Source organism: Scardinius erythrophthalmus (genome assembly GCF_964197995.2).
Source record: "Scardinius erythrophthalmus genome assembly, chromosome: 10".
NCBI lineage: Eukaryota > Metazoa > Chordata > Actinopteri > Cypriniformes > Leuciscidae > Scardinius > Scardinius erythrophthalmus.
Window position 1 is genome coordinate 40,282,008 of NC_138230.1, and position 27,497 is coordinate 40,309,504.

At 35.1% G+C, this 27,497-nt stretch overlaps 1 protein-coding gene across 2 annotated transcripts in view; it reads left to right on the forward strand.

The window, feature by feature from the left end:
- Positions 1–26,739, forward strand: part of sfpq (splicing factor proline/glutamine-rich) — a 38,577-nt gene extending 11,838 nt beyond the window's left edge. The window contains exons 10-12 of one of the 2 annotated variants that reach the window (XR_014030943.1): positions 25,874–25,926; positions 26,011–26,089; positions 26,596–26,739. Coding sequence is in view for 1 of the 2 variants with exons in the window: in XM_081376706.1 (XP_081232832.1) it covers positions 5,303–5,422 (120 nt within the window). In the remaining variant the exon portion in view is untranslated. Of the gene's footprint in view, positions 1–5,302; positions 9,612–25,873; positions 25,927–26,010; positions 26,090–26,595 lie in introns of those variants that run through there. The other variant, XM_081376706.1, reaches the window with a different exon arrangement.
- Positions 26,740–27,497: the final 758 nt, after the last annotated feature.

Below are 27,497 nucleotides of genomic sequence, written 5' to 3' on the forward strand. Positions count from 1 at the left end.
TAGGAGTACTCCTAAATCGCACTAAAAGATTTTAGCTAGGAGTTTTCTCTTAAAAGTTATTCACAACGCCTTTCAGACCTACTCTTAGTAAAGAAAAATGACAACTCCTAAACTAAGAGTGAGTCTTCGTTGCCATGGATGACGTCATTACTCATGCACGAGCTTGACTGAAGTGACCACCTTGATTGGCTGATGATTGTAACGCGGGAATGATTCCAAACACCTCCCCTACGATGATGAGTGACAGGTGACAGGTCTGAGAATGCGTGCGGTGTAGTGCGAAGGACGGAAGATGATGAATAACTGAATAAATAGCCTAAATGAATAAAGAGTAAGGCAAAACAAAAAGCCTAGTAGCCTAATGAAATATATGGATTGATGCAATATCTTTGCAACATTATTGAATTAATCTGTCACTATATGCCTCTGCCTACGTTTGCAAAGAGAAGAACATTTTAATTTGATTCACTATGAAACGTTACAATTAGTTTACATGCAATGAGTAGCCTAGTTTTGGTTGTTGTTGGTGGTGTTGTTGCATACCTAGTTATGCCTACAATGCAGAATTTTTCCCTCGCGATTGGAAGCTCCTGTAGCCGCCGCATGCGCATCTCAAAACATCGCAACGTGAAATGCCACAAAAAGCGGTTTGTGAATAGGTCTTAGTGAGTTAGGAGTCCTCTCGACTTCTTTTAAGCTGTCCCAGACTTAGGTGCTACTTTTAGGGCTAAAATGCTTCGTGAATTACTCTTAGTGAAAAAAATTAGGAGTCCTAAAGTTACGAGTGACGCCCATTATTTTTAGGAGTTGCTCCTAAATTCGCCAGTTAGGAGCTACTTTTAGCCTTAAAATTCTTTGTGAATACGGCCCCTGAGCATTAACTGTGGTTTTAAACTACTCTTTATTGTCAGAACATATCATGACAAACACTTGCCAAACAGGTGAACATTTCACAAATCTGAGAACATTTGTCATTTTTCCTTAACAAAATAAATATATTTATTAGACAATTTCTTAGTTTATGCATGTGCTAATTTATTTTTTATTTTTTGTAAAATGTAATATTCTGACTTTGAGTTTTATTAAACTTAACCATTGATCATCCAGTATCATGCATTTAGATCATGACAACCACAGATGAAACCAGGCATACCCTGTAGCACCTCACTATCATGGCAAAATGTAACTTTATGGTTTCTATTAGGGCTGGGTATTGACACAAATTTCACAATTCGATTCGATTTCGATTCACAAGCTTGCAATTCGATTCGATTTCGATTACGATTCGATTCAATATCGATTATTTTGGATATCAGGTATAATACATTGCAAATTTTCTCAAGGAAAACAAATCTCTTAACTATTATTGTAACTAGTCAGTTGTAGCCTATAGGCTTCATTAGCCTACTATAATATTGAAGGTAAAAATTAACTGATTTGTATACAAACACTTAAAATACACTTATTTATTTTATAATAATAAAGTTATATGAAATTATATAAAAATTTAAATAGTGGCTGTCCTAAAACTTTCCAGATTTATTCAAACATGCATTAAATATTGAAGAACATTAAACATTATAATGAATATGTAATTTGGTGCATATATTTAACAAAATGCTCCTCTCTAGAGCTAATTTTTCTAGTTGACTAACGAGTTTATGGTCACTGGATATGTTTTTTCTGAGGTAAATGTGACGTTACATGACATTGTTTACTAACGTCTTTCCACGGTTGAAACACTGATTGAGCGATTCCATGTGACATGATACGGACTTCGATAAGTTGTACTCTACCTTTTAACACACTTTCAGATGCTCATTCATGTTTATTTCGCGCTGTAACTGGTATTATTAAGGCGGAAGAGAAGATCCCGTGCGCTCCGCGCTGCTGCTTCTCTTGAGCTGAGCTGCGCCAGAGCGGTCTCACGCCAAAGCGCCAAAACTGTAATTATGTTTTTGAATTTCGTAAGAAAATGTACGTAATTTGAAATCTGAGACTTTATTTCATATCAATAATAACAAAGCACAAAGATGATTGCGATTTATTGGATTGGATGCGCGCAACAATGCTCCATTCATTCATCAACTGAAAACAGGATGACTAATCGATTCTTGGGATTTAAGAATCGATATCGTTTCGTAAAAATGAGAATCGATTAAAATCGAGAAATCGATATTTTTTGCCCAGCCCTAGTTTCTATGGTATTTGTATGAAAAACAGTAGCCTAAATACATTATTAAATAGGCTACTCTAATTATATTCCATTAGTCCTTTAATACATTGTCTATAATATAATACAATTAAATATGTATATCATTAATATTAAGTTACTAGGCTAACGTTACAGTAAATCCATGGTAAATGATGGGAATTTGTAGTCGGAAAAACCTTCTGACTGTATCGTTGCGCACAGTGTTTCTCCTGTTTGTCAGCGCTGTTTCGTCTGCCTTTAAACTGGTTTAAATCACTGAGACATTTGTGTTCCTCGCTGAATTCTGAAAGCGCTTGTCACTGGATCTCGTGACCGAGACCGATCAGAGTAAATGCATCTGCTCTAGTGAGCTCGCGCTTGGGCTGCCGTTTGGACTTTGAGCCGAGCGGATAAACGGTCCGTGTGGCGCGCGGTTCAAATGAGTTTCGTTCCGCTTTTGGCGCATAAACATTATCGGACATTTATCGACCTCTTGATATCGTTTTATCGAGAAATTATATTGCGATAATTATCGTTATCGTTTTATCGCCCAGCCCTACTTTATCTTAATTTTTACCTTTTTATAAGGGCAATTTTTCCTACCAAATTAAATGTAGCCTATGCATCATTTGTCAAATATTACATTTGATCAATATTCAATAAGAATAAGACACTATAGGGCCCTATCAAATGAACTAGGTTATCAATCAAAAGAACTCATTATCAGCTAAATCCCTCTTTGCAGTGCAAAGTAAACAGAAGTTGCATCTGAAGTGGCATTTAGATGTATTTACACATACTGTTTAATGCTGCTCAGGGATGACAAATGCACTTACAACTGCAAAAACAATGTTGTTTTAAAATAAAACGCGTGTGAAATGATTTTCAAATTGAATAGATACTTTAAATATGAAACTAAATCACCAGTGGGTGATGGAAACACTGCATTCTTCGTGTGATTTGCTTAACTATATCATGATATAAATATAACCTAAAAGACATACTCGATACAGGGGCATTTTACTGCATTTTAATAGAGCAAATCACGCAGTGAGAGCGTGCTTTCTAAATGCGCATGCGCAGTCTGACCTCAATTGATAAGGCTTCACGCAGTGTGCTCTCTAGCCATGTTTTGTGACATACTCAATGTCACATTGCACATCGTTAAAACAATTACTATATTATCGTAGATATATCGCACACCCCTATGATAAATATTATCACAGACCTGTGAATTACTATTACATGTTTACTTGCCCAAGCTTTTGCTGAGAAGCTCTGTGTTGCAGGAAAGTAATTCAGCAGGAAGGCCAGTGCTTTACAAATTGTTGGATTGTTGAAGTTGCTTGTTGTGCTACTTTCACTTCAGTATTTTTATAGCTGAACCCTTTGATTCCCCAGTTGACAGGCCGTGTTGCTAGAAATGGGGGAATTGGGGTTTTCGTCCAATGTGATTCAGCAAGTAGGAATAAAATATCTCCACATTTCAAAGAGGCATTTAAGGAGTAGAGTCTGTAAGTGAAACCTTATGAGCATGATCTCATCCTGTTGTCAGATATAAAACTTGATTGTGGTTTCATATGAACATAAGTGGAACTCACCCCTGGAATTTGCAATTAGCAAAGCAGAAAGAGGCTTTCTGTATTGAAACGGTTTGATCTTTTTAAGTGTCTGAAGGCAAGTATTTTGTCTTAATGTTTAGTTTTATACCTGAATGAACTTTTAGTAGGTAAGAAGAATCTCATATTTTTAACTTTTAAAGTCAACATGAAATCAAAATGGACCCCATGTACTTTCTTCAATGCAAGTTAATGTTTTTGTGCTTTTTTTATTTAAAAAAATGTTATAACTTGCTCCACCTCAACCAACACCACCTAAATTTAGGCCTATGAGTGCTGATTGTGTTTTAAGAGAACAGTTCTCAACTCGCCTTCAAGTCCTGCCTTAGAATATATATATATATATTTTTTTCTATGTTGAATATTGTTTGGCTTAGAAATGTTGCTTTACAGAACAAAAATGGTTTGCAATTAGTTTCATGTTGACTTTAAGCAGTCAACCATTTTTGAAGAAAGAAAAAAACAGCTCACAACAAGTGGTTATAGTGGCAGTTCTTTTTGCAGAATTGTCAATGTTGCTGTAGCAATGTTTAATATAAAACTTAACAACCCTGTGCTTTCACAGTATTAAACGAATTATGATCATCTGAAATCTGTAACATTGCGATTCACTGCATCACTTTTTGTGTTGGTCTCCATGGGCTAAACTTTTCAGTTGAACTTTGATAAAGATAAAATAGGAAAATGCTGCTTGCTTATTCAGGCACTGCCTCTATTTCATCCAAATAACCATCACGACTGCATGTTCTGACAAGTGTCTTAGCCTATATCTGATGAACATCATAATTACAATAAATTTAAGAAAAATTTCTAAAATTTAACTGTGATGGCTAAATAGCAAAAATAGTCTGAATAGTAAAAAAAAAATCTGAATTAATAAAAAAAATGTAAAAATTAATTTCTGAACATATGCGTTAAGTATTTATGAGTAGTTTTACTTTATTATACAAATCGCATTTGAAAAAGTGTTTTTTACATTCAAAGAAAGATTTAATTTTTATTAAATATAAGCTATTCATAATGTAGGAATTTGTAATTGCCCATTGGGCAAGGAGGGTTTTTGTCTATTAATGAAGTACAAACCCCTTTGCCATAATCTTAAGTTTAGGGCATCCAACAGTAAGCTCAACATTGAGACAATTCTGCTTCGATCTAGTATTTGAATCCTGCAGTTTTTTTTTTTTTGTTTGTTTGTTTGTTTTTTCTCTTAGCAGCGCTATTGGAATGCAATGTAATGGTATTTGACTAATGAATACATTACCCTCTCTTCCTTTTCCTATGTCACCTCTGGCACCTGTGGATCTGCGTGTTGGAACTGTTTCGCCGATTGTTTTCCTTGGATCCCACTTAAATAATACTTTGCTCAAAATATGAACTCATGGAACTCGTTACCTTTTATTGCTTTTCTCCCAATCCCATGGACGTAAACTCCATAATTTCTACAAAACTAAATCCCCAACTGATACATAACTGAAAACGGTCCGTGTAGCGCAATGAGCGTTTCCCACAAGGTGGGCCCGGTGGTCCAAGGGGCATGGGTGCTGGAAACCCAGGATTTGGCAGGGTCCGTGAGGAATATGATGGAGCTGCCAAGAAGCCTCGCTTCTGATCTGGCACTTTAAAAGCAAAGTTTGTATGTGGAATTCCAGAGGCTCAGTTCTGGAGTCACAATTGATGTATTTAAGTTTAAAGAATTTTCTTGCAATTTTAGCCTGAAAACTCATCCCATTTGTGGCAAGATTTTTTTCGTCCAATTTTTATTTTGTATTCTTAATAGGTTTAATAAAACCATTGAAGTCAGCACTGGCTTAGTGCTGCTAACATGTAATCCACTTTCTAATTAGTCTTTATCTTGTCATGTTACTTGTGTTATGCTGGTGAATATTGTAAATTTGTTCTGATCTTTCTATGGCTGTGTTCTGTGCCATTCACATTTAAAATACTACATGTACATTTTCAATAAAGAGTGCAGTTGGTTCTCCCAAACCCCATTCAGGTGTTGGCACAATGTTTAATTTTGTGATGTGTCAGGCATCTAACACCTGACGCATCATACACCCATAGGCATCTAGGACATTTTCTTCATCTTAAAGGTTGTTGCTTGGAGTTGTACTTAATGAAACCTTTAGGGCTGCCCCCGACTAAAGATTTTTTTAATCGACTTGTAGTTGTTCATTAAGGCATTGGTTGACTAATCTGGCTTTTACATTAAAGTATATACTGAGCATTTAATATATAGGCGTAATATATAGCCTATTCCGTGCTCATAGCAACGAGATTTTAATTTATTAATAAAACTAGTGTTTTCTAAGTCTGTGTCATCTGTAAAGATGAGGTTGACTATGCTGACTCTTCATCTCTGCAGTTTAGTGTCTGGAATGCGCCTTTAGAGAGAAATGCACCTTTCATACAGATTATATTTCAGAGTATTTGTTTTCAGTTTGAATTGGTTCATTTAAAAGTAGACATTTCAAGCTTTATATAGATATATTTCTCATGTCTGTGATGCAAGTAGCCTATATACTGAGTTTCGGTTCATTTTTGTGACTCGCTCCAGTTCACAGAAACCAGAAAGAGGGCAGAAAGCACATTTTCTTTATTTTAAAAAAGCACAACATTTTGTTGTGGGTTTACACAAGTAAAAGTAGACTGTTACAGTTTTGATATTTTACTCTTATTAAAGATGCACCGATTGATCGGCTGGTGACTGGAATTGGCCGATTTTCACGTGATGGCCATGACCGGCAACCTGTTGATCAGTCTGACATATCCCGATTTTATGCCGGTCAAATGCACTCGGGTGCCGCATGATTAACCTTTTGAGCGGTACGGTCTCATATGTGGGATTTTTATTTCTGTGCCCCTGAGAGTAACGTTACGGCGCCACATTTAGAATGTTCAGTGACGTCGCAGAACTGCCAGATTCAAACTGTGCTTTCGCGCGTTGGCTGGCGCTGAGCCAGAGTCGGACGCGTTCAGCGCTGTCATAGCCTATATCAACAACTAAGCAGTGTTTTCAACCTCATAATGTTTATTTTAGGTTTCAGATATTTAAATACACAAGCACGAGTAAAACAATACATTTGGAGTTTGTAAAATACACACTGATGCAATAACAATCTATTCAAATATATTTGCCGACATGTGTTATTCATATCAGACAAACATAGTGGAAGTAACTATAAAGTTTACTCTATTGTTCTCAGTTCACCGGCCACTTTCTTGCATTTATTATGGGAGAAACTGATGAATTCACGTGCTGTAAATCCGACTGACAGGACAACATTGCGGCGCCCATCTCATGTTATAGATCAAGATTATTTATAAAGGTTTTTAAACGACCAAACACTCTCACTTACACGTATTTGAGAATCGGAATATCAGATAGGCTAGTTGATGACATGGTAAGCAAGTCTGTGAATATTTTGAATAAAAAAGGAAAAGCAAAATAAAAGCGACACATCTGTCATACAGTAACAGTTATTATTGTGGCTGTGGTGTATCGCGTGACGCGTCGCCATGGAAACATTAGGGAACGTTCGCCTTGAAAAAACTCTGTTGGGGGGGGGTGTCAGTTAGAATATTTTAAACTTACGCGTGAAAGGGTTAAAGAAAAGATTGAAAATAAATATTTGTGTGCTGTAAAGTGGTTAGAAAAAAATTAAATCGGTATCGGCAGGTCAAACTCAATGAGAAATCGGAATCGGCCTAGAAAATTGTAATCGGTGCATCTCTAACTCTTATCTGTATGACCAAAAATGACGGAGTTTTAAGTTATTTCCACTGTTATCAGGAATAAATGCAAATGAAAGGCATGCAGTAAGCGCACTAATACTTGAGCTTTCAGACTCCGCACAAGCACTTGGATATGCGCCTAATAATAGTGCACATTTATGTAGGTTAACAGAGTTAGCAACCGTGTAAAGTAGCTACTACTTGCATGGATGATGGGCAAACATTTGGATTACCCCAAGCACCCACCATTAACGATCTGTCCCTCACGCACTCCGTGACTTCGCCACTTTCTGTGGAATGTTTTGGTTTGGTTTTTTGCGGCTAACAGAGTAATACAATTTGTCAACTATTAGGGGGCAGCCCTAGATATTTTTATATTATAGTTAAAAGTTTAGATTTAGCATTGACATTGAACAACTTGGCTATTAAGTTAAACATGGATTGCTGGTGTGATATCAAATTACTTTTTTTTTTTATTATTTGAAAGTATAGTTTGAACAAGATGACTTGGTTTCATTTTAGAAATTAGACCCCAGATTGGTTCTACAGCAAGAACACGCATCGCATTGATTTCAATCATAAATTATAGTTTAAAAAAAAGAATGACAAAACAGGTTAACTGTGGATTGCAGTCGCAGAATTTATTCTACTAATCCATTTTATAACAAGTTTGTTTGTTTTTTCTCAAGTTTATACTGGCACACCAGTAGTTTGATTTTTTTTTTTTATTTTTTTTTTTTTATTTTTTTTTTCTGCCACCTATAGCTTAATTGGATTATTTTGGATGAGGATGCCACCACGAGTGTCACCAAGTGGTATTGAGGAAATAATTACTTCAAACATTTTTCCAGTGAACTCCCACCTTCATCTTCCAATGGTTGGATAAACCAATAAACTCACCCCAAACTCAGCATTGGTTAAGCTGTTGACCAGTTGGGATGCTTATACAGATCAATGTTGTGATTGCTGTTTTTGGGAAATCAACATTTTACTGTTTTTTTCTTTTGAATCTTTTTTTTTTTTATCTTTTCTTTTTTATATATAAAATGTCATGGACGTACAACATTTTGGCTCTTGACAGAATCCTTGGAAACTTGAATGGAATTCTTCTGATTAATATTTGTTGCACTTTAATTTCTGTGCGAAAGAATGGGAAAACATTGAATAAATTTACATTTTGGAACAAATCATTAATGCCTGGCATGTGCGGACAGTTGATTCACAAGCAATGCCTGTCAAGTTTTATGAAACCCAAAGGGATTGGAGAAGCAAACTAATCTGAGTTTGTTCTTGGATGGCAATCTAACTATCACAAACACTGCAAATCTGATTTTGTTTTTATGATTTACAAGTATCCATTTAAAAAGTATACTGTTGTCATTATAGGTTAATTACTCAAACTATAACATTTTATGATTTGACATGATCTTATTAGGCCTGGGTGTTGTATAGACTTTGTAAGGTATATAGATATATTTTCACAAAGTATTTTTATTTATTCCCAGAGTGAGCTGCTGTGGGAAAGTGCAAGATCCAATTTGTCTTAAACATGAGACATGCTTCATATTAAGTTGCTCTGATGTTCGGGATGTTTTCCTCGCTACATGACTTGCGTTTCGCGGGTATATTCTCATCTGTATATGTTAGAAAGTTGCACAAGTATTTCTGTTTTGCATTTAAGGCTTAGCCTGACAGCAACAAAGTCTTCACTAAACTTCTCATTCATTCGCATGAATGTCCAACAGATGGCTTACAATAATTCTGAAATATTTTAGATACATTTTACAAAGATATTTTTTAGACTCTTTAAATTTTACATATGGTAAAGGCAAGTAGTAACTGTAAAGGGACTATTGTAATGGGTAAAACGAATGTCATATAATTACTATAAGATGAGAATGTTGCTTTCAACCTCTTACCAATTAACATTAGTGTTTTTATTTTATCTTTTAATTAGTTTAACCTTTATTTGATTTTAATTACTTTAAGAAGCAATTTTAGAATGTAATATTTATATTGCACAATTTACAGCCTAGCCTACATGGGTACATCCACTGTATGTGTTTTCATAGCCTTCAATTTGCACATTGTTTGGAGAACAACATTTTGCAGGATATGAAATAACTTTTATATATATATATATATATATATATATATATATATATATATATATATATATATATATATATATATATATATATATATATATATATATATATATATATATATATATACAGGGTTTTTCCTGGCTCAAAATGAGGCGGAGGTGGTAAAATCGTAACACTAGGGGGGTCATGCCCCCCCGGGAGAAAATTTTGTACATTTTAAAGATAAATTCCTTAATCTGGTGCACTTTGAGTCACTCGAATCTGTTGTTAAAAATGAATAATAATCCACCCGCCAACCACCCATATTCTTTGATTTAGATATCTGCATCTGATCATCACATTACAATTATTCAATTAAGCATGATAATATGGTAACATATCACACTGAAGTAGGCTGATTTAAAATTAACATTTATTTAAATTAAAAGTTCTTTTGGCAAAATTACATTTCCTTTATAGCCTAAACAGAGGCTTTACTCCCTTTAAACTTAAATTGTCAATGTTTCATTTTTGAAAACACTCTTATCGGAATAATTTTTGTACCTTTTATAAAGAGCATTTTCCCCTAATTTTATTTAATATATGCTCTAAATTTCATTTCAAATTCTTACATTTTATCAATACATTCAATTAAAATAATAAGACACTAGGCTGTTACCAATCAAATTAAATAATTTACATTGAAAAATTATAACTGTATTAAATGAGATTATGAGATTGTTTTAAATATTTTTTAAGGAATGTTGAAAAGAATGCTACTTTATGAAACTAAACCGCCAGTAGGAGGCGGCAGGCGGCCGTCTTAATGAGCGAGTCATTGAGTCATTCATTTAAACGATTCGTTCAAACGGCTGATTTATTCAGAATGAGGCGGTTTAATAATGGGTAATTGAATCTTTGACTCGAGTGATTAGTTCAAAACGCTGAATCATTCAGTAATGAATCATAGATGCGTGTTGCTGTGAGATGCTCTATGTTTCTATTGTTTGGAACTATTTTCGCTGCTGAAACAGAACAAAAACAGTCATTGCGTCTAAAAATGTAAGTAACTTAATTTTAACTATTTGTTTAACTGTTATGAAATCAATATCTCGGTTTCAATCGTGATGGCATTCAGGAAAACGGAACTCTGGTCGTGTGTAGCCTATATAACTAATATATTATAATTAATATGTTATAAATAACGGCGCGAACCTCAACAGCGCTGTTAACGTCCGTACATTAGGTAAGTTACCATGATGGGAGTTCCGTGTCTTTATTACACTCAACACATTATAATGATTTATCTGTCTTCCACCTTTGATTGAATGGAATGTTGTTATTACTTGGCCCGCTCGACCGGCGGATTATGATCCGTGCAGCACTATGGACACAAGCGGGAACCGCAACAGAACCGTCACGGTGGAAAAAGTGTATGAGCACGTGACTGTCTGTCCGAGTTTTGTCGAGAGGCGGAGGCGGCACGAAATTTGACGGAGGCGGCCGCCTCATAATTGTCTATGCAGGAAAAACCCTGTATATACATATATATATATATATATATATATATATATATACATACATACATACATACATATACATATATACCAAAAAAAAAAAGAAATCACCCAGCCCTATTTATTATACAAGTAGAACTAGTAAAAGTAGACTAATTGTGTAGCGGTTACAGGGACACAGATACTTTTTTCACCAAGTAGCATGTTACTTGTTGTGATTTAATTTCTACCATTTTATCCTTTTCTAGTTACGATGGATGACTCAAAATAAAATCTTCAAAATATTGATACTCATCTATGCTTGAAAGCACAGTTTAAATGGTTAAATTTTGCTTGATGTGTAGTATCCACAGCACCACCTCAATGTTTCAGTAGATTGTAGTTCGTTTTGCCAGTCAAAACAAAATCATTTTGCATAGTTGGTAGCATTTTTCAATGTGCCAAGACAACAAAATAGCTTGCTTTGCTTTATGTCCTTGTATGATTTGAGAGGTGCTGCATAGAATGTTATTTCTGTAAATTTGCAACACCTTAATGGCAACCATTAGTGAGCATTAGAGTAAGGCCCAATTGCAGGTTAGCTTGTAAACGATGAGCAAAATACAAAAATGATTTGAAGAATAATGCAAACTACAAATCAGAATAAACGAAGCAAGGCTTGTGTTGTGGGTTTCTGTTTCTAGAAATAGTTTACACCTTTCTTATCTTTGTAAAACTCTAGGTCAGTTTTCAATAACAGTTAATAATTCTCTATTAGAATAATTATAACGTTGCATTTTTCATATTAAAGCTTTACTTCTATCTATCTATCTATATATATATCTATATATATATATATATATATATATTATATAATCACTGATTTACTGAGAAACACATTGGCATTAACATCCCACAAAGCCGTTATTTTGGAATGAGTGATATACCAATTTAAATTGGCTTTCTTCTCCACCAAGTAACTGTTAACACTGACAAGCTCTTCTAACACATTTTCTGCTGCTGTCAAAGCTGGAGACAGAAGCAATTAATTTGACAATTATCTCACTAAGAAAAAGTTAATATAATTGCTAAATTAATTTAATTTCACTTTGCATGATGTAAGACCTATATGTTGGGCATTTAAGTGGACCAGTTTTCTGTTTAAAAAATGTCCTTATTCCTGACCCATGCCATTTGTCATGGACAAGTCACTCTATTTTGCTATTGCCTTTTGGAGCGAGGGCACAGCTACCAATTAGCTTACTTTCTTCTACATTGTTCATTTCTTTCTACATTTAAAAAAAAAGGTTATGGTAGTGTAATTTAAACAAATTTCTTGATTTGAATGACGTGCAATATGAGTTGACATATTCTGTAAACTCTTATTTTGCTATTGCCTTTGGAGCAAGGACACAGCTACCAATTAGCTTGATTTCTTCTACATTATTATCTTCTACATTTCTACATTTAAAAAAAAAAATGTAATGGTACTATAATTATTAAAACAAAAATTTCTTAATTTGAATGCCATGTGCAATATGAGATGACATTTTCTTGCTAGTGAACATTTAATGTAACATTTTGTATTTAAATCACATGGCTTATGTAATTAAGGTAAATTTAACATCAAGAATGGAGCTGGAAAAAGGTAACTTCACTTACAGATTTTTTTCAAGATACATTGTGGTAAAATGTATTGTCTATTGTGTTGGTTTTCTATACATTTTTTTCCTTAACAGGTTTGTTCGTGACTTCCGAAGTATCTTCGAGTTTGGAACTCTTTTGGATTTTAGCCATTTATCCACTATTAATCTAAGCCTCATACCGCATGCCGCCCATGGACTGTTCACCAGCTGTCTAATGCATAATGCTCACAAAAAGGCTGGAGATTTTTCAGAACACCAGGCTCTAGTCTGATTGGCTGGCTTTTAATTTTCAGGATGCTTAGGTTTTTGTCAGTCTACCTGGAAATATGTACAATTTCCCAGGCTTCTTCAATGAGCACTTCAAGGGAAGAACTAGTCGCTGGATTTGCCAAAGATTGTGAGGTTCGAGGCATTAAAACTTCAAGAGCTTTGTTCAAGACACTTGGTAGCAAGTACACAAGTCATCATTGACCACACCAGTATGTTACGTCTTGTTCTTAGAGTTTTATCTCTTAACCACCGTGTGTTAAAAGAGACCATGCTTGGTCAGTTCATGTCAGTTTGTCACCCCTTTTGCTCTAGGTCATCTGTTTTTGGGCAGAATGAATATGTCAGCCTAATCCACTACAAAATATGACATTATGGTATGTAACCATTTATTTATCATTGATCAAATACATGTTGGCTTGTTTGTCCGATTTGGAACAACCAAGTTTATTTTGCTTCATTACAATTATTAGTGTGGCACCTTACATCTTTGTGTCACATTTAGAGTATTGGTATTAATTTTAAAGTTCTTGAGCAGAATTCATGAAACATTTAATAAATCTTTTCATAGGTGCTATTTTGTTTTCAAACTTTAAAAATATATATTTTTAACATTTTGTATTCCAAAAAACATCTGGGGAAAAAAAAAAAAAAGGTCTTAAAGTCATTTAAACATACTCTTAAAGTTAGAACTTCTACTTGTCTTAAATCCCCAAAGGTAAGACCACACACACACAGATACAGGATGCGTTCCAGGGCTTGACTATAAAAACTACCTGAGGCCAGCGCGAGACGCTCGAGTCAGTTGACTGTGTAATCAATCGAGCCAATTACAATTCAATCGAAACGCATGCATTAGGGATGTCAATTTACACAAGTTCCCATGATCAATCATCGTTTAAATGAATTGAATCAATTAATAGATTAAAGGTTAGCCTTAATATTGCAATATGCGTCTACAGTGGTGGCAAATTAGCCAACTTACATGACTGTGTGCAAATGCTGATCAAAACATGTTCCCCACCAAATGAATGAGAGGGGTTTTAGTCTAATAAAGGGATAGTAGAATTGTAAAATGAGTCGATGTGATTGATAATTTCATTAAATTATGTAATCAAATATAACGACCAATAGCCTACAACGTGTCAACAACGCCGCCTCAGATGCGTGCTAGTCAGAATGTACTCCAGAACTCCTGTTGTGGATGCTTCTGTAACAATGCACTGAAACATGGCAACTAAACCACAACTAAATGATTTCGCAACAATTCTCATTGTTCTCGGTGTTCTCTTATATTATAATGTTGTGTAATAAGACAGCCACAATCATAGTTATAATAAGTCATTTATTGCTGTTTGAGCTGCATGCGCTGAGTGAACATCGGTAAACTGAAGAGCTTTTGCTAGTGGGTTATTTTAACTCAACGAAAACGCATCTTATATGAGATTAATCAGATATGTGTATGTACAAAATAAACATTACAAATTATATGTAAGTGAGTTTGAGCAAAGTTACGTGCTAGTCAGAATGTGTAACTCCTGTTGTGGATGTGCTTATCCTGGAGCAACACGCTAAAACACAGCAAACCCAAAGAATTCGTAATGTTTTATAACAATATTGTTCTGTATAATTATGTAATATGACAGTCCCAATCATAGTTATTAGTCACGCATTGCCTTTTGAGCTGCATGCGCTGAAGCTGACCCCTGGCACGCTTTATATTGCATTAATTCTAAACCCTTAAAATGAATTAAAGCCGATTATTCCATCTTGAGACAGGCTCTTTAAAAAAAAAAAAAAAATATATATATATATATAATTATTCAGTTCTTAAATATTTGAGAACTTTGGAATTTTTCAAGAATTACACAACATAAATTCATAGAGTTTGTAAGAATGTTCTTTAATTGTTTTAACTTGTGATCTTTAATCTGGCCATAGTTCTTAATTTTATAATTAAAATATTGTAATCCATAGTTGTAGGATAGCAACTATTATTATTTGTGATTATTGAAGTTGTTCTATTATGTGGTTCCTTTTGAGCCTTTTTTCAGTTTAGACTACATTTCCCTTGACTGCATTGTTGAGGATCAAGATATTTTTGACATACCTGTTTTATTTATTTTAATGTTGGTTCAGTGTGATGATCTTTGAGTAATTCAAAATGAGTATGGAATTAAAAGGGCTAAAACTTTTTTTCTGAATTTATTAATCTAATCAAACCCTCAAATTGCAGAAGCTGATTTCTTCAAGAAACAAGTGATGAACCATTTGAGAACTGCTAAGGATTGCCCTTAATTTAGGCAATTTGGGGATTTAGTTTTTGTCTTGTTTGAGTTGTAAATTCACATTTGCATAATACTTCAATTTGTAAGCTTTGAGAGATGAATTGCTTTCAAATTGCTATGCATTAGAGATGCGCGGATCAGCTCTAACGTCACTCGAATCCACTGTTATAAACAAATCATCCACCCGCTACCCTCCACACCTATGTTTTACAACACTACAATTACATTAAGCGTGATGATATGGTAACATTACACTGAAGTAGGCTGCTTTTAAATCATTTATTTAAATTTTCTTTAAACTTTTTTTTTTTTTTTTTTTTACCCACCCCGCGGAGGGGTAATTGCTGGTATGTGAGCAAAAGCGAGAAATGTTTAATTCTGATAAAGCAATGTAAGCGTGCAGCTCTGAAAGCATGAGCAGCGCATCACACACACAAAAGTTACTGACTGACAGCTGTTTGCCGTTTTATTTGTTCCACTTAGCTTTGAGTGGGAAAAAACAACATTAATGGTATACATGTCGGAGCTATAAAGTATATAAAGTCCTGTTTAAAAATTCCCCATATTCCACGATGACGGTGCTGCATGTGGAAACTGTTAATGCTGGTCTCTTCATGTGTTTCAAGTAGCTCAGTGTTTCTTCAGCAAGCTGACACAAATGAAACTTCAATGTTCAGTGTTGCATCCTGAACACACAGTTGACTATATTAAAAATAGCGAGACTAAATTATGTTACCAGTGCTGATGCTGCTCTCTCTCCCATTGTGATCTTTGATCATGAAATTAGCTGATGATAATAAAAAAGACTCCATGGAATTTGCAAATTAAAACAAATTTTATGGAAAATTGCTTCCATTTTTGGAAAACACCAGAATTTTCACTATTTTTTAGTTAAAGGTCTAGGGCTGTACTCAACCAAAGAAAATCTTGGAAAATCTGAAGTCCTGAAAAATTCGACTAAAAATGACGTTAGAAAAAAAAACAGTAAATGAATTAGATGCGCACTGTGCGCAGTACTTGGTAGCCTTGTTGTCCGCCTAAATGAATTATAAATAAACATAAACAACTAGTAGGCAATTTGCAGAATATTAAACCGTTTTTGACCTAATTATTTTGCACTGAAATGAGTCTGACACACGAGTCTGTCGGCTGTCGGCTCTGACAGCGTTGCATCACGTGCACCTGCGCAATATCATAGCTTATGATTTCCGAAAATAGTACTATGTTGTCAACTAGTGATATCATCACAAGAACTGTTGAGGAATATGCAACATAATTTAGACAATTATTTTTGTCATATGTTATAATAATAAGTTATAACTGTCAGACACTATAATTTCACCGTGCATGTCCTCGCACCGAGCGAGGCTGAACATGAGCTCAGCTTCGCAGCTGAGACACGAATAGACTATTAACTTAAAGCTTTTACTCTTAATAAACACAAAAGGCACGTCCACTTTAATAAAAAAAGAATATTTATTAAACAAACCAGATCAAGAGCAGAAACGAAATAAAGTGCATAACTGAAAAATAAAGCATCCTAGGCTCAAAACTAACACAACGAACAGCACAGCGCAATTGCGCATTAGGCTCCAAATAAAAAATAAAAAAGTTAGGTTATCACACTAAAACATTGAAATATGCAAATTCTGATATGTTCATATAGCCTACTCAAAACAGACAGAGCAAGCTAACGCAGACCAGTGAGCTTACCACTTTTAGATATGTCATGTTTGTCGTCAAGCTGTGGAAAACTGTTGCTTGCAAACTTTGCATTCGACCTTTTTCCTGTTATCAATTTTAACAAAATGCTGCCACACTGTCGATTTCTATGTTGTTGACATGTTAGAAGAGGACTGACTATTAAACACTCTCACAATTAAATAAATAATTTTCAGCATCAAACCTTCTACGCTCGACGCTCTCTCTTGGGTTGGGCTAATCCAAAAAAGGTGAAAACAAGGGGGGTGTTTTGAAGACAGACTGTTACAGTGAAACAAGGGTACTCTGAAAACACCCCCATTAGCAGTTAGTGCTTTCCACCTGATGAAATGAGCGCGCCTCAGCGCGGCAAAACTGATGAAATAAACGCGGCAGAAAATCGACCAATCAGAATTTTGGTCGAACCAGAACGTATCGACCAATTAATCGACCAATCGACTAGGACAGTACAGCCCTATAAAGGTCCCATTGCATGAAAATTTCACTTTCTAAGATTTTTTTAACCTTAATATGAGTTCCCCTAGCCTACCTATGGTCCCCCAGTGGCTAGACGTTTTGATGGGTGTAAACCAAGCCCTGGGTATTTTTGAGAAAATTAAAGCTCAGACGGGCGAATCTAGAAATCTTCCCCTCATGTCGTCATTAGTGGAAAGGTTACCTCCCCTTTCTCTTCTTTGCCTGCAAAAAGAATTTGGCCCGCCCATGAGAAAATGAGCTGCGCGAGCGCTATATTGATTTTTCCTCGAGAGACATCATGGCTTGCAAACAAGTGAAGCATGGCAGTTGCTCAGTGTTTGGATGTACAACTGAACACAAAAGTATTTTTTTTTTTTTTGTTCCTTCATCCGAGCCTCTGAAGAACCAGTGGGTTATGTGAATTTCTGATGTGTAACGCCCGTTTCACATATACTCCGTGTGCGGTCCGTGTTGCAGTGCGTATGCGGTGCAGGAACAGCACGCGCAATAGTGCTTTCACATATGCTGCGTTTGCAGTGCGGAACTGATCCGCGGCTGTAGCCACAAACACATAGACCTACTCATTATTTTTATTTCAAATCCAGAAGTTATCAGCAACTTTTATTTAAAAAAGTTGTAGGATTCTCTTTGTACACATCCTCCCTTGTCTGTCTTGGCGTCGCTCTATCTTTTTGAGCTGACTAATATAAACGCCAACGAGGAGGAGAAAGAAGCGTCGACAGATCAAACAATTGTCTTTAGAATTGTATTTTTGTTTTCTTTGTTAGGCTAGTTGTTGTCCGTGCTGTTATATTTCGTTCACTGGATGGAATGTTCGTTATTATTGTGAGTCTTTGTGACGTCTGTTGTGAGTAAATAAATAATTGCACTGATTCCGCCGTTTACTTGTTCTTGTTTAGGATCTCTTCTCTCAGAGTTGATATTTTTATGAGAGGTCGTAACACAACGTATTATTCAATACATTACTTCTAGATTATATATTAAGTTGCTCAAGCAGTGGTAAAATATTGAACCATGTAGCTACTTATATTAAAATTGCATACATTTTAAATTAAAACTTAATTTACAAAAACAGCAGATTCATACCTTTTCTTATAAATCGTTATACAAAGTCTTGCATGTCACAACTAACTTGTTTTTCCACCTCCACGAATGAGACGAGTGTCGTTATGTTGCCTTGTTGAAGTAAATTGTAGTTTTCCTTGCTTTACCTCGTCTTAAAATAAAAAGATGACTGTGAAAAATGGTACTATTTAATTAAATGCATTCATGGTAAGATTACTAGCCTACATTGTATTTAATTAAATGCATTTATGGTGAAATTATTACATTTTCATGTCAATCTGTGTGCATTTTAAACACGAACCATGCATTGTCACTTTAATTCAGCGTTTTCAGCACAGCAAAAAATAGACTCGGTACGGAAACGATCGCTGCACTGCTGTATACGCACCGCAACTGGAACGGATCGACGGACTGCATCCGTGTACAGTGTGAAAGCTCTAACCTGTTAACATGGGTGCAGAAAAAAATACGCACCGCACACGCACTGCAAACGGAGTATGTGTGAAACGGGCGTAATTGTTCAAGTTCAGACAGATAATCTTTCTCTCAAAGTCGTTCAATACAGTTTATGCATCAGTAAATCAAGCCAGTGACTAAACGATAAACTTCACATCGTTTCTCTTAGTAGGATGAAAATAATCTTACTTAAACTGTGATTAATATATATATATATATATATATATATATATATATATATATATATATATATATATATATATATATATATATATATATATATATATATATATATATATATATACAGAAAGTGATCAAAGAACAATCCCTTTCCAATCGCCCAAGCTGTCAATCACACAGCGCAAATTTATCTGGACACTTGCCAAAACTCGTTATGAAATCAATGACGCTGTTATGCTTCACAATGAAGCTCTTACTGTACTTACCTCATGTTTGCATTGGTGAAAGCATTAATGAGAGTGAAGTCTTCATTCACGCTATCAACAGGCTGTCATCTGCTCAATGCTCATCACTGCAACCTTTTTCCCCATTATGTGATGGGAATAGATCTAAATACTTAAAAAAAAATAATAGCTGTAACAGTAAAAGTTTTTGAGAGAGTTCCACATGTAATGCTAAATATTTCATATGCAAGCATGCCAGCCAATCACAGCAGTGGGCGTTTACACTGAAGTCTCACAGCTGACATGCCCCCTCAAACAGAGCGTTCAAATCAGAGGCTAAAATCAGGCTAGGAAATATGCCTTTTATTTCTAAATTATAACAAATTTTGATCTAAAAAACATGCTAACATTATAAGGGCACCCCAGGAAACATTCTAAAATAATAAAATATGCATCACTTTAAAGCTGTTAAGTTATTAAGCAATGCCTCATGTAAGTTCCTTTGTTTTATATGAGTCTGACCACTAAGAGGTGCTCTAGGCATATTGTTTTCTTTGATTAGTTTTCCCTGAAGAGATATATACATTGTTGTTGAAAACGAAAGTAAAAGATTCAAACATCTTGCATTTTACTGTGAAGTGAGAGTTCCAGGTCTTTAAAATCAACACATATTGATTTATTTGTCATCCAACTGCTATTTTTGAAATGCTTTTATAACTTGACCGCAGCGTCTTCGGATATAACCACGATCCGTGCATCACTACTATGCATTGTCAAAAAACACAATTAAATTTTTTTCTGAAGACTACTCTAAACCAATCAGTCAGAGTTTTTGAATATTGTTTCGAGTATTCAGTGTTTGAACAAAGACAGGAGGGCTGTTTAGAAGCATCAGGAAATTAATTAATCTGAATATTCTCCTGCATTTTCACCTTCTCAAATACTTGAATGTATGGGAAGAGTTTTCAAATTCCCACCTGAAGCTTTTGTAGCTAGTTTCTTGGATATTAGCAGGAAGAGAAAGATAAAAATTAACTGGCTTCTCATTTTTCAAGAACACTACACCACCTCCAGGCTTGGTAAGTGCAAAACGCATGATTATTTCACAGTCTGCCAAGTCCTGCAATCAAGCCATTTTAATTGTGGCTGTTTTTTCATCAATTTAGCTCTACAGTTTACTCCTATCCACCTTATTTTTAACGTAATAGCGGGCGCGACCATTGTAACTTGAATGTGTCGGTTTCTGGTCTCATCCACTTTGTTATTTTAGCTGCACAAAAACGGGCTGTTATACTGCTTGATATTGCAAACTGATACTTGTTATATTTTAATTTAAAATTATTTTACCATTTGCATTATTTTTTATTCTTGTTGTTTCTCTATAACAGCAAATTAATCTGAAGTCTCAAGACATTCACAAAAAATAGCATACTTCCGCGTTGAAGAATAAGGTGGATTTATTTATTTTTTTAGTCCTTAATCAAACTGGGCGAAGAGGGATCAGGGGGGAAAAATCACTGATCAACTTCAGAGCATTTTTGAAGAGATGGGTCATTCAGTGAAAATTACTCACCCTTGTGTCATTCCAAACCTATATGATTTTCTTCTGAGATACACAAATAGTGGAAAGCATTTTTCAAGCTCATCAAAAAGCTCCAATATTAGTCCGTAGGAAATGTACAATATCAATCAAATCAAGAGGTCAATGTGGCGAATTTATTCAAGGTTGAGTTGTCCTGATCAAAGCTGAATTTTCAGCATCATTATTCCAGTCTTCAGTATCACATGATCCTTCGGAAATCATTCCAATATGATGATTTGTTGAACAGTTGCATTCTTGATGATTTTTTGGAAATCGTGATAAAAGTTTTTCAGGATTCTTTAAATAGAAGTATAAAATAAAATACGGAATGAATGAGTGGAATGGCCAATCATGATTCCTTACCCCTCTCAGAGTTGCCTCAATTTAATTTGTTCAGATGACTCAAAGTGTTGACTAAAGACAAATGTGTGAAATTTCACAGATCAATGATAAATGTGACCACACCTTTAAGCCCCATTTACACCTGGTATTAAGATGTTAGATCGATCAGATCACAATTGGACAAAACTGAATACAGGTGTAAAATGGGGTCTAAAACGTTTTGAGCTTGTCCACTTTCAACCTCTTCCAGAGGTAGTCGAAAATGCATTAGACTGTTTACTACTTTCATAGTGTAGATAGTTGTGTGGTCAAATGCCTTTGAACAGCCACAAAAAATGCCATATCTGCCTACTGACCCAATGCCTAAACATTATGGGAAGCTGGTTAGTCAAACAGGATTTAAACTTTGTTGGCTGAAGACCCAAGTTTGGTGTGAAGACGGGATATGTATGAAGCACAAAGTTCTCTCAACATTCCTGATTTCTAACACAAAGCACGATGTTGTGGTTATCAAAGCAGAAATGAAAGCTGCTGCTGTGTATTTTTCCGATTTACCCACACATAGATCCTCCTCTCTAAGAAATCAGGACAGAAGTGATTTAAAGTGGACAAGGAGACGGATTAAGGGTACTTTTACACAAAAACAATGCGCTAAAAACAAAAAAGTGTTTCTTTTGCGTTTTTCGCATACAAGACAACGTTTTCAAAAAGCTTAGCGTTGACAGGGATCCACGAAAACTACTAAAAATGTTGTATTATGCTGCCAGGCCAGTTGTTTGCTATGTAATTTTGTAAAGAAACAACGCGCCTATAGCCTGAACATGTAATACACGTGCGCATAACGTCACTGTTATCACAAATTTAAGTTTAGTAGTTTAAATGGAGACAATAACGGTGTCGTTTTCAAAAACTTGACTTTGAAACCCACTTTCAAAAGTTTCCGTCTTCGGGCCCCCCAAAACGCCATTGTTGCGTTTTCTGTTTTTAGTTGAAAATGTCGTATGAATTTCCCTAAAACCAGATCCCTCGTCTACTTGTGATCCGATCCACCAAATCACGTCTTAATACCAGGCGTTAGCAGGCTTAGTCAGAAGAAAGTCACATTGGTTTGGAGTGACACAAGGTATAGTAAACTACACACATTTTATTTTGGGGTAAATATTTGACACATCCATCTTTTGAGCCATTGGAATAATTTATATAGTGTATAAAGGCCTGTTCACACCTATAACGATAATGATATTAGCGTCCACACCAGCGGACAATATTGTTCTGTTTATTTCTAAGTGTGTACTTATTAGTCACTTAAAATGTTCAAACTCGTTATGGCCGTATTGATTCTGATTGGCTGTCAATGTTTCTATTTTATGTAAAATCATTCTGAAAGTGATTCCAACGATATCGTTTCTCTGTGCCGTTATCGTTATAGCTGTGGTGTGGACTCTACTATTCTTTAATATTAAGTATTTAATATTCTTTAACGATGTTTAGAACTATATCTTTACAGTTATCATCCTTGGTGTAAATGGGCCTTAATTCAAGACGCATTTTAAAAGTGAATAAATTCCTTTAATTTTCTGAAATTTTGGTAGGCTAGCAGGAATTCACACAGAGTATGTCAACTTTCTCCAGTTTTTTGACATCCCCTGCATGTAGTTAGCACTGTACACTGGGACCATGAATTTCCATTTCCATATACTATTTATAGTGTGACTCAGACTCTATGGTTAAGACTGTTTTTCCCCTTGGCAGAATACAGTGGATACTTGCCTTTTTCAGGCTCCTGAGATTTTAGCAGCATGACAAGAGCTTGTCTCTGTCTGTACTGTGTATTGAGTGAATGGTGGTGCTATAGCTGAGCATTAGGGGCCAGTGTCCAGCTTACCCACAGACTCCAGCAGTTGGTAACATTGAGGATTAGTTCTACAGATCAGTGGACAGTTGAGCCTGGACTTGTTTGCATCAAGAGGTGTGCTTGCATATCACCGGAAAAGGTAAGTGATCTCGTCTTTGTTCCATGAAAATAAAGTACTTCTCTCATCAGCTGTGTTGAAATACTACCAGGGTTCTGGCATCACACTCCTGAAAATGGTTTCACAGTGCAGAAATTGTTTTTGTAAGCAATATTTGAAATGTGTTTGGTACTTTGGCTCCCTCTGTGTGTATTTCAGCTGCTCTGTAATGTCTTCCACACAGTAGCTGTCTTCAGGGACAGCAGCAGCTTCACCAGGCATCATGCATTTAAGCACTGCACACTAATGAAATATCAAGAACCTCACGGTCGAGGGGGTCGTGGCATTCTTTTGACTCGAGGTACTGCGAGAAGCAACATTTTCTTTCTGCTTATGCAGCGGCGATACCAAATGTGGTCTGTTTATGATGGCTAAGGTGCTGAGAACTATAATCTGAATAGAAATGTTCAGATAAAGCTCTTATTTTCAGTTCACTTTTGGTTTTAGTTAAAAGGCACACAAATTGTGTGTGTGTGGGGACTTTATAAACATGATTTAGCTTTTGGAACAGACTCAGGAGAAAAAAATAATTCAATTTCAGAGTAATTGCCTTTATTTTTCTTTTTGTGTAATAGATTTTCCCTCTTTTTTAATGAATGAAAAATAGCAAACAGATTTCAGAACAGATGAGTGCTTGGAGAAATCATATTATTTGTTTTTATATATAGAAATTTGGATGCTGTAATGGTCAAGTGGCAAAATCCGACACAATTGCTTGTTCATTGCTTGTATATACACATACATACACTGCTATTCTTCAGAAAGTTTGGTCTGTTTTTATTTATATATATATATATATATATATATATATATATATATATATATATATATATATATATATATATATATATTAGTCTCACCAAGGCTGACCTTATTTGGTCAAAATGCAGTGAAAACAGTAATATTGTGAGATTATTACAATTTAAAATTATTATATTTAAATGTAATTTATTCCTGATAGCAAAGCTGAATTTTCAGCATCATTACTCCAGTCATTAGTGTCAAATGATTATTCAGAAATCATTTTAGTATGCTGATTTGCTGCTCAAGAAATATTTCTTTATGCTAAAACATTTTGCTGCTTAATATTTTTTGTGGAAACCATGATACTTGTTTCAGGATTCTTTTAATAGTTTAATAGAGTTTTTTATAATATAAAAATCTTGTCACAGTCAATTTTATAATTGTATTTATTAGTTGTCTGTATTCAGTAGTTTCCCTGATGATGACTCTGATTTTAGGCAATGTTTGGATTATCTCAGTACACTATTTCTATCAATTCAGCTTTATTTTCTGATGCCAGGCATATTAGATTCCACAATATAACTCAGCAGACTTTTCCCACTCATATTCTCTCCAATCTCTTGAGTGCTTAAACCTTGTCTATCAACATGATCTGTCGTAGTGTGCAACAAATCACTATATTGGGTAGTCTAAGTTTTTTTTGTCTTGTTGCAAAAATGCATCTTTCAGTTTATGTCGTTTATCTTTCTATCTCTCTCTTTTCAAACCTGGCAGTCTTTCCAGTGTTTACTTCATAACTATTTGGTGTGTATATACATATATTCAGAACTATTTGGTATATTTATATATCACAGAAACATGCTGCCTCCACTCTTTATAAACTTTTTCTATGTGGACTGGGGTGGGGACATACTCTGGGTAATGAAAGTGCTTTAACGTACATTTTTTTTGTTTTCCTTAATCTATTCTTTTATTCTTCACAAAAGTATTGCACTCATTCTCCAGCAGTGTATCGCAGCCATGTTACTGAACACTGAGCAGACTCTATTAATGGTGCCCGAAATTCACTCTGGTGAGTGTGTGTGCGCGTATTCCTACTCCTGCGGATGATCGGAGCAGATCTTTACAACACATGTATAATGCTGGATCAGCATTTGGACTGTCTGGATGTATGTGTAGGTGTCTGTTTATCTGCACTGTGATCCATTCGCCTTGGTCCCGATCTGTCATTTTGATAACCCTAGTATGGACCTTGAGTTTTCATCTCTATGGAGTGTGATGCCAGAACTGCCCTTTGACCTAGTGGCTGCCTCAGAGAGGCAGATCTTTAACCCAACATCCTTATCTTTTAGAAATCTGCAATCGTGTTTGAGGTGGTGTCGTCTGTATTGAAATGAGTCCAAATGTCATTTACCATGTCAGTTAGTGATCTGTACAGCAACTGTGTTTTTGCATGATGAAGTCATATTTGCTCTTCAGCAGTATATTAAAAAAAAAAAAAAAAAAAAATGTAGAAAGTGCCTTGGCTATATGTTTAACTTTATTATTCCTAACCACTTACTTGCACATTATGTGCTTTTATTTTTTTTCATGAGGAGGGAATTTTGATTTTGGGACGATAACTAAAGTAGCTATAATTCCTTTTGTCTTCCATTTCATATATGTAGTATTAGATATTGTTGTCAATGATAATAGCCTGTGTATTTCTGTATCCTCACTGTCTTTCTCTTACTGCAGGGGCCTCAGGGGATTGAAGGAGGTTAAGAAGCATCGTACCGTTTCAGGAATGGGTAAGCATTCACCGAAGACAATGACAAGCAAGTGATGATGCCGCTTGTGTTTGCGTGATTGAGTAATAAGGTCTCGTCTTTTAGATCAACCAAGGAACCGGTTCTCGGAACAATCGACCTGTTCGGCACGAGATATTCCTGCGCAGTGGACGATAGTGTGCAGGTCTGTGATGTTGTAATAGAAAAATATACTTTATATATCAGTGTGTGTGTAGTGCTGTCAATCGATACAAAATTTAGGTTTTAATATTGTAGTAAATAATTTCACATCTCCAAATTAAAGTACAAAGTAATTATAGCCGTTCAACATTACAGTATAATTGAAAGCAATCATTTTTAAATTAAGTGAATTTGAAACTATCTTCACATAAACCCATTATAAATATCACATTTACTTACCTGTGTATTTTAATAAGGTTTACATTTACAAAAAATATTTGTATTTACTAGTTATATTCCACATTTCTTTCTCTCTCTCTCTCCCTCTTGTGTGGGATATTATTTATCATTTCAAATATTTATTTATATATTTTAATAGTGTAAAAACATCCTTTTACAAGTGAAAAAGTTACTCTGCGTTAAATCTTACTGTTTTTAATCCAAGATGAGAGAATACTGTTATGTAACCAAATGACAAATTTTTACCTCATTTTTCTTTGTCCTGTTTAGTCCTGTGGGAGTGTGACGCACAGATGAGACGTGGCAGCTGGGGGGATGTGCAGTGCAGATGGATACCAACCAACATGATTATATCCAATTATTTTATTTATTTATTATTATTTTTTTTTTTTAATAAACTGTCAAGATCCCTGATCTGGTTTTTGTGAATATATATATATATATATATATATATATTTTTTTTTTTTTTTTAGATGAAACCATTGCAAGTATTAACTATACGTGCAGACCCTAGCGAACTTTAAAATTGATGTTTTAGAGGCGTTGGTAGAATATTAGCATTTTGGTTTTAACATCTAAATCTAATGTCTGTTAAACTTACTGGCAAGATTTCTTTAAAACAAGCTCTCAGACATGTTTGAGAGGTCGATAAAAACAGACAGACCTCTGTAACCCAGTAGCACCCACAGGCTGCTGTCCAGTATCCATTAAGGTCAAGGTGCTATGTTTCTCTTGTTTTATCACTGTTGTGTTCTATTGGCTGACAGCTACTTCTGGAAGTAGTTCAAAAAGGAAAACAAACCTGCAGTCTGAGAAGTGCGCTGGGGTAAATGTGGGTTAGGCTTTTTAGACCATGTTTTAAGCAAACACTTGGGAGGATTTTCTCAGGGATTAACTATTAAATTCACATCCTTGACAGTCACCGTATATTGACTGAATCACCATAAATGTTTACTGACATGTCAGTTAGCAGCAAAAGTTCAAAAGTTTCACGTGATGCACAAATCTAAGACTAGGTTTCATGTGTATTTAGCTTGGGATGTGCTCCTTTTCAGAGTCATTTTAAATCATGTACTACTGCTACATACATTCTAGTTTATTTTAAATGGTTCTTTTGAGGTACATGTCAGAATTTCTTTGCCAACGTTGGGATTTAAGAAGTTGAAGATGAT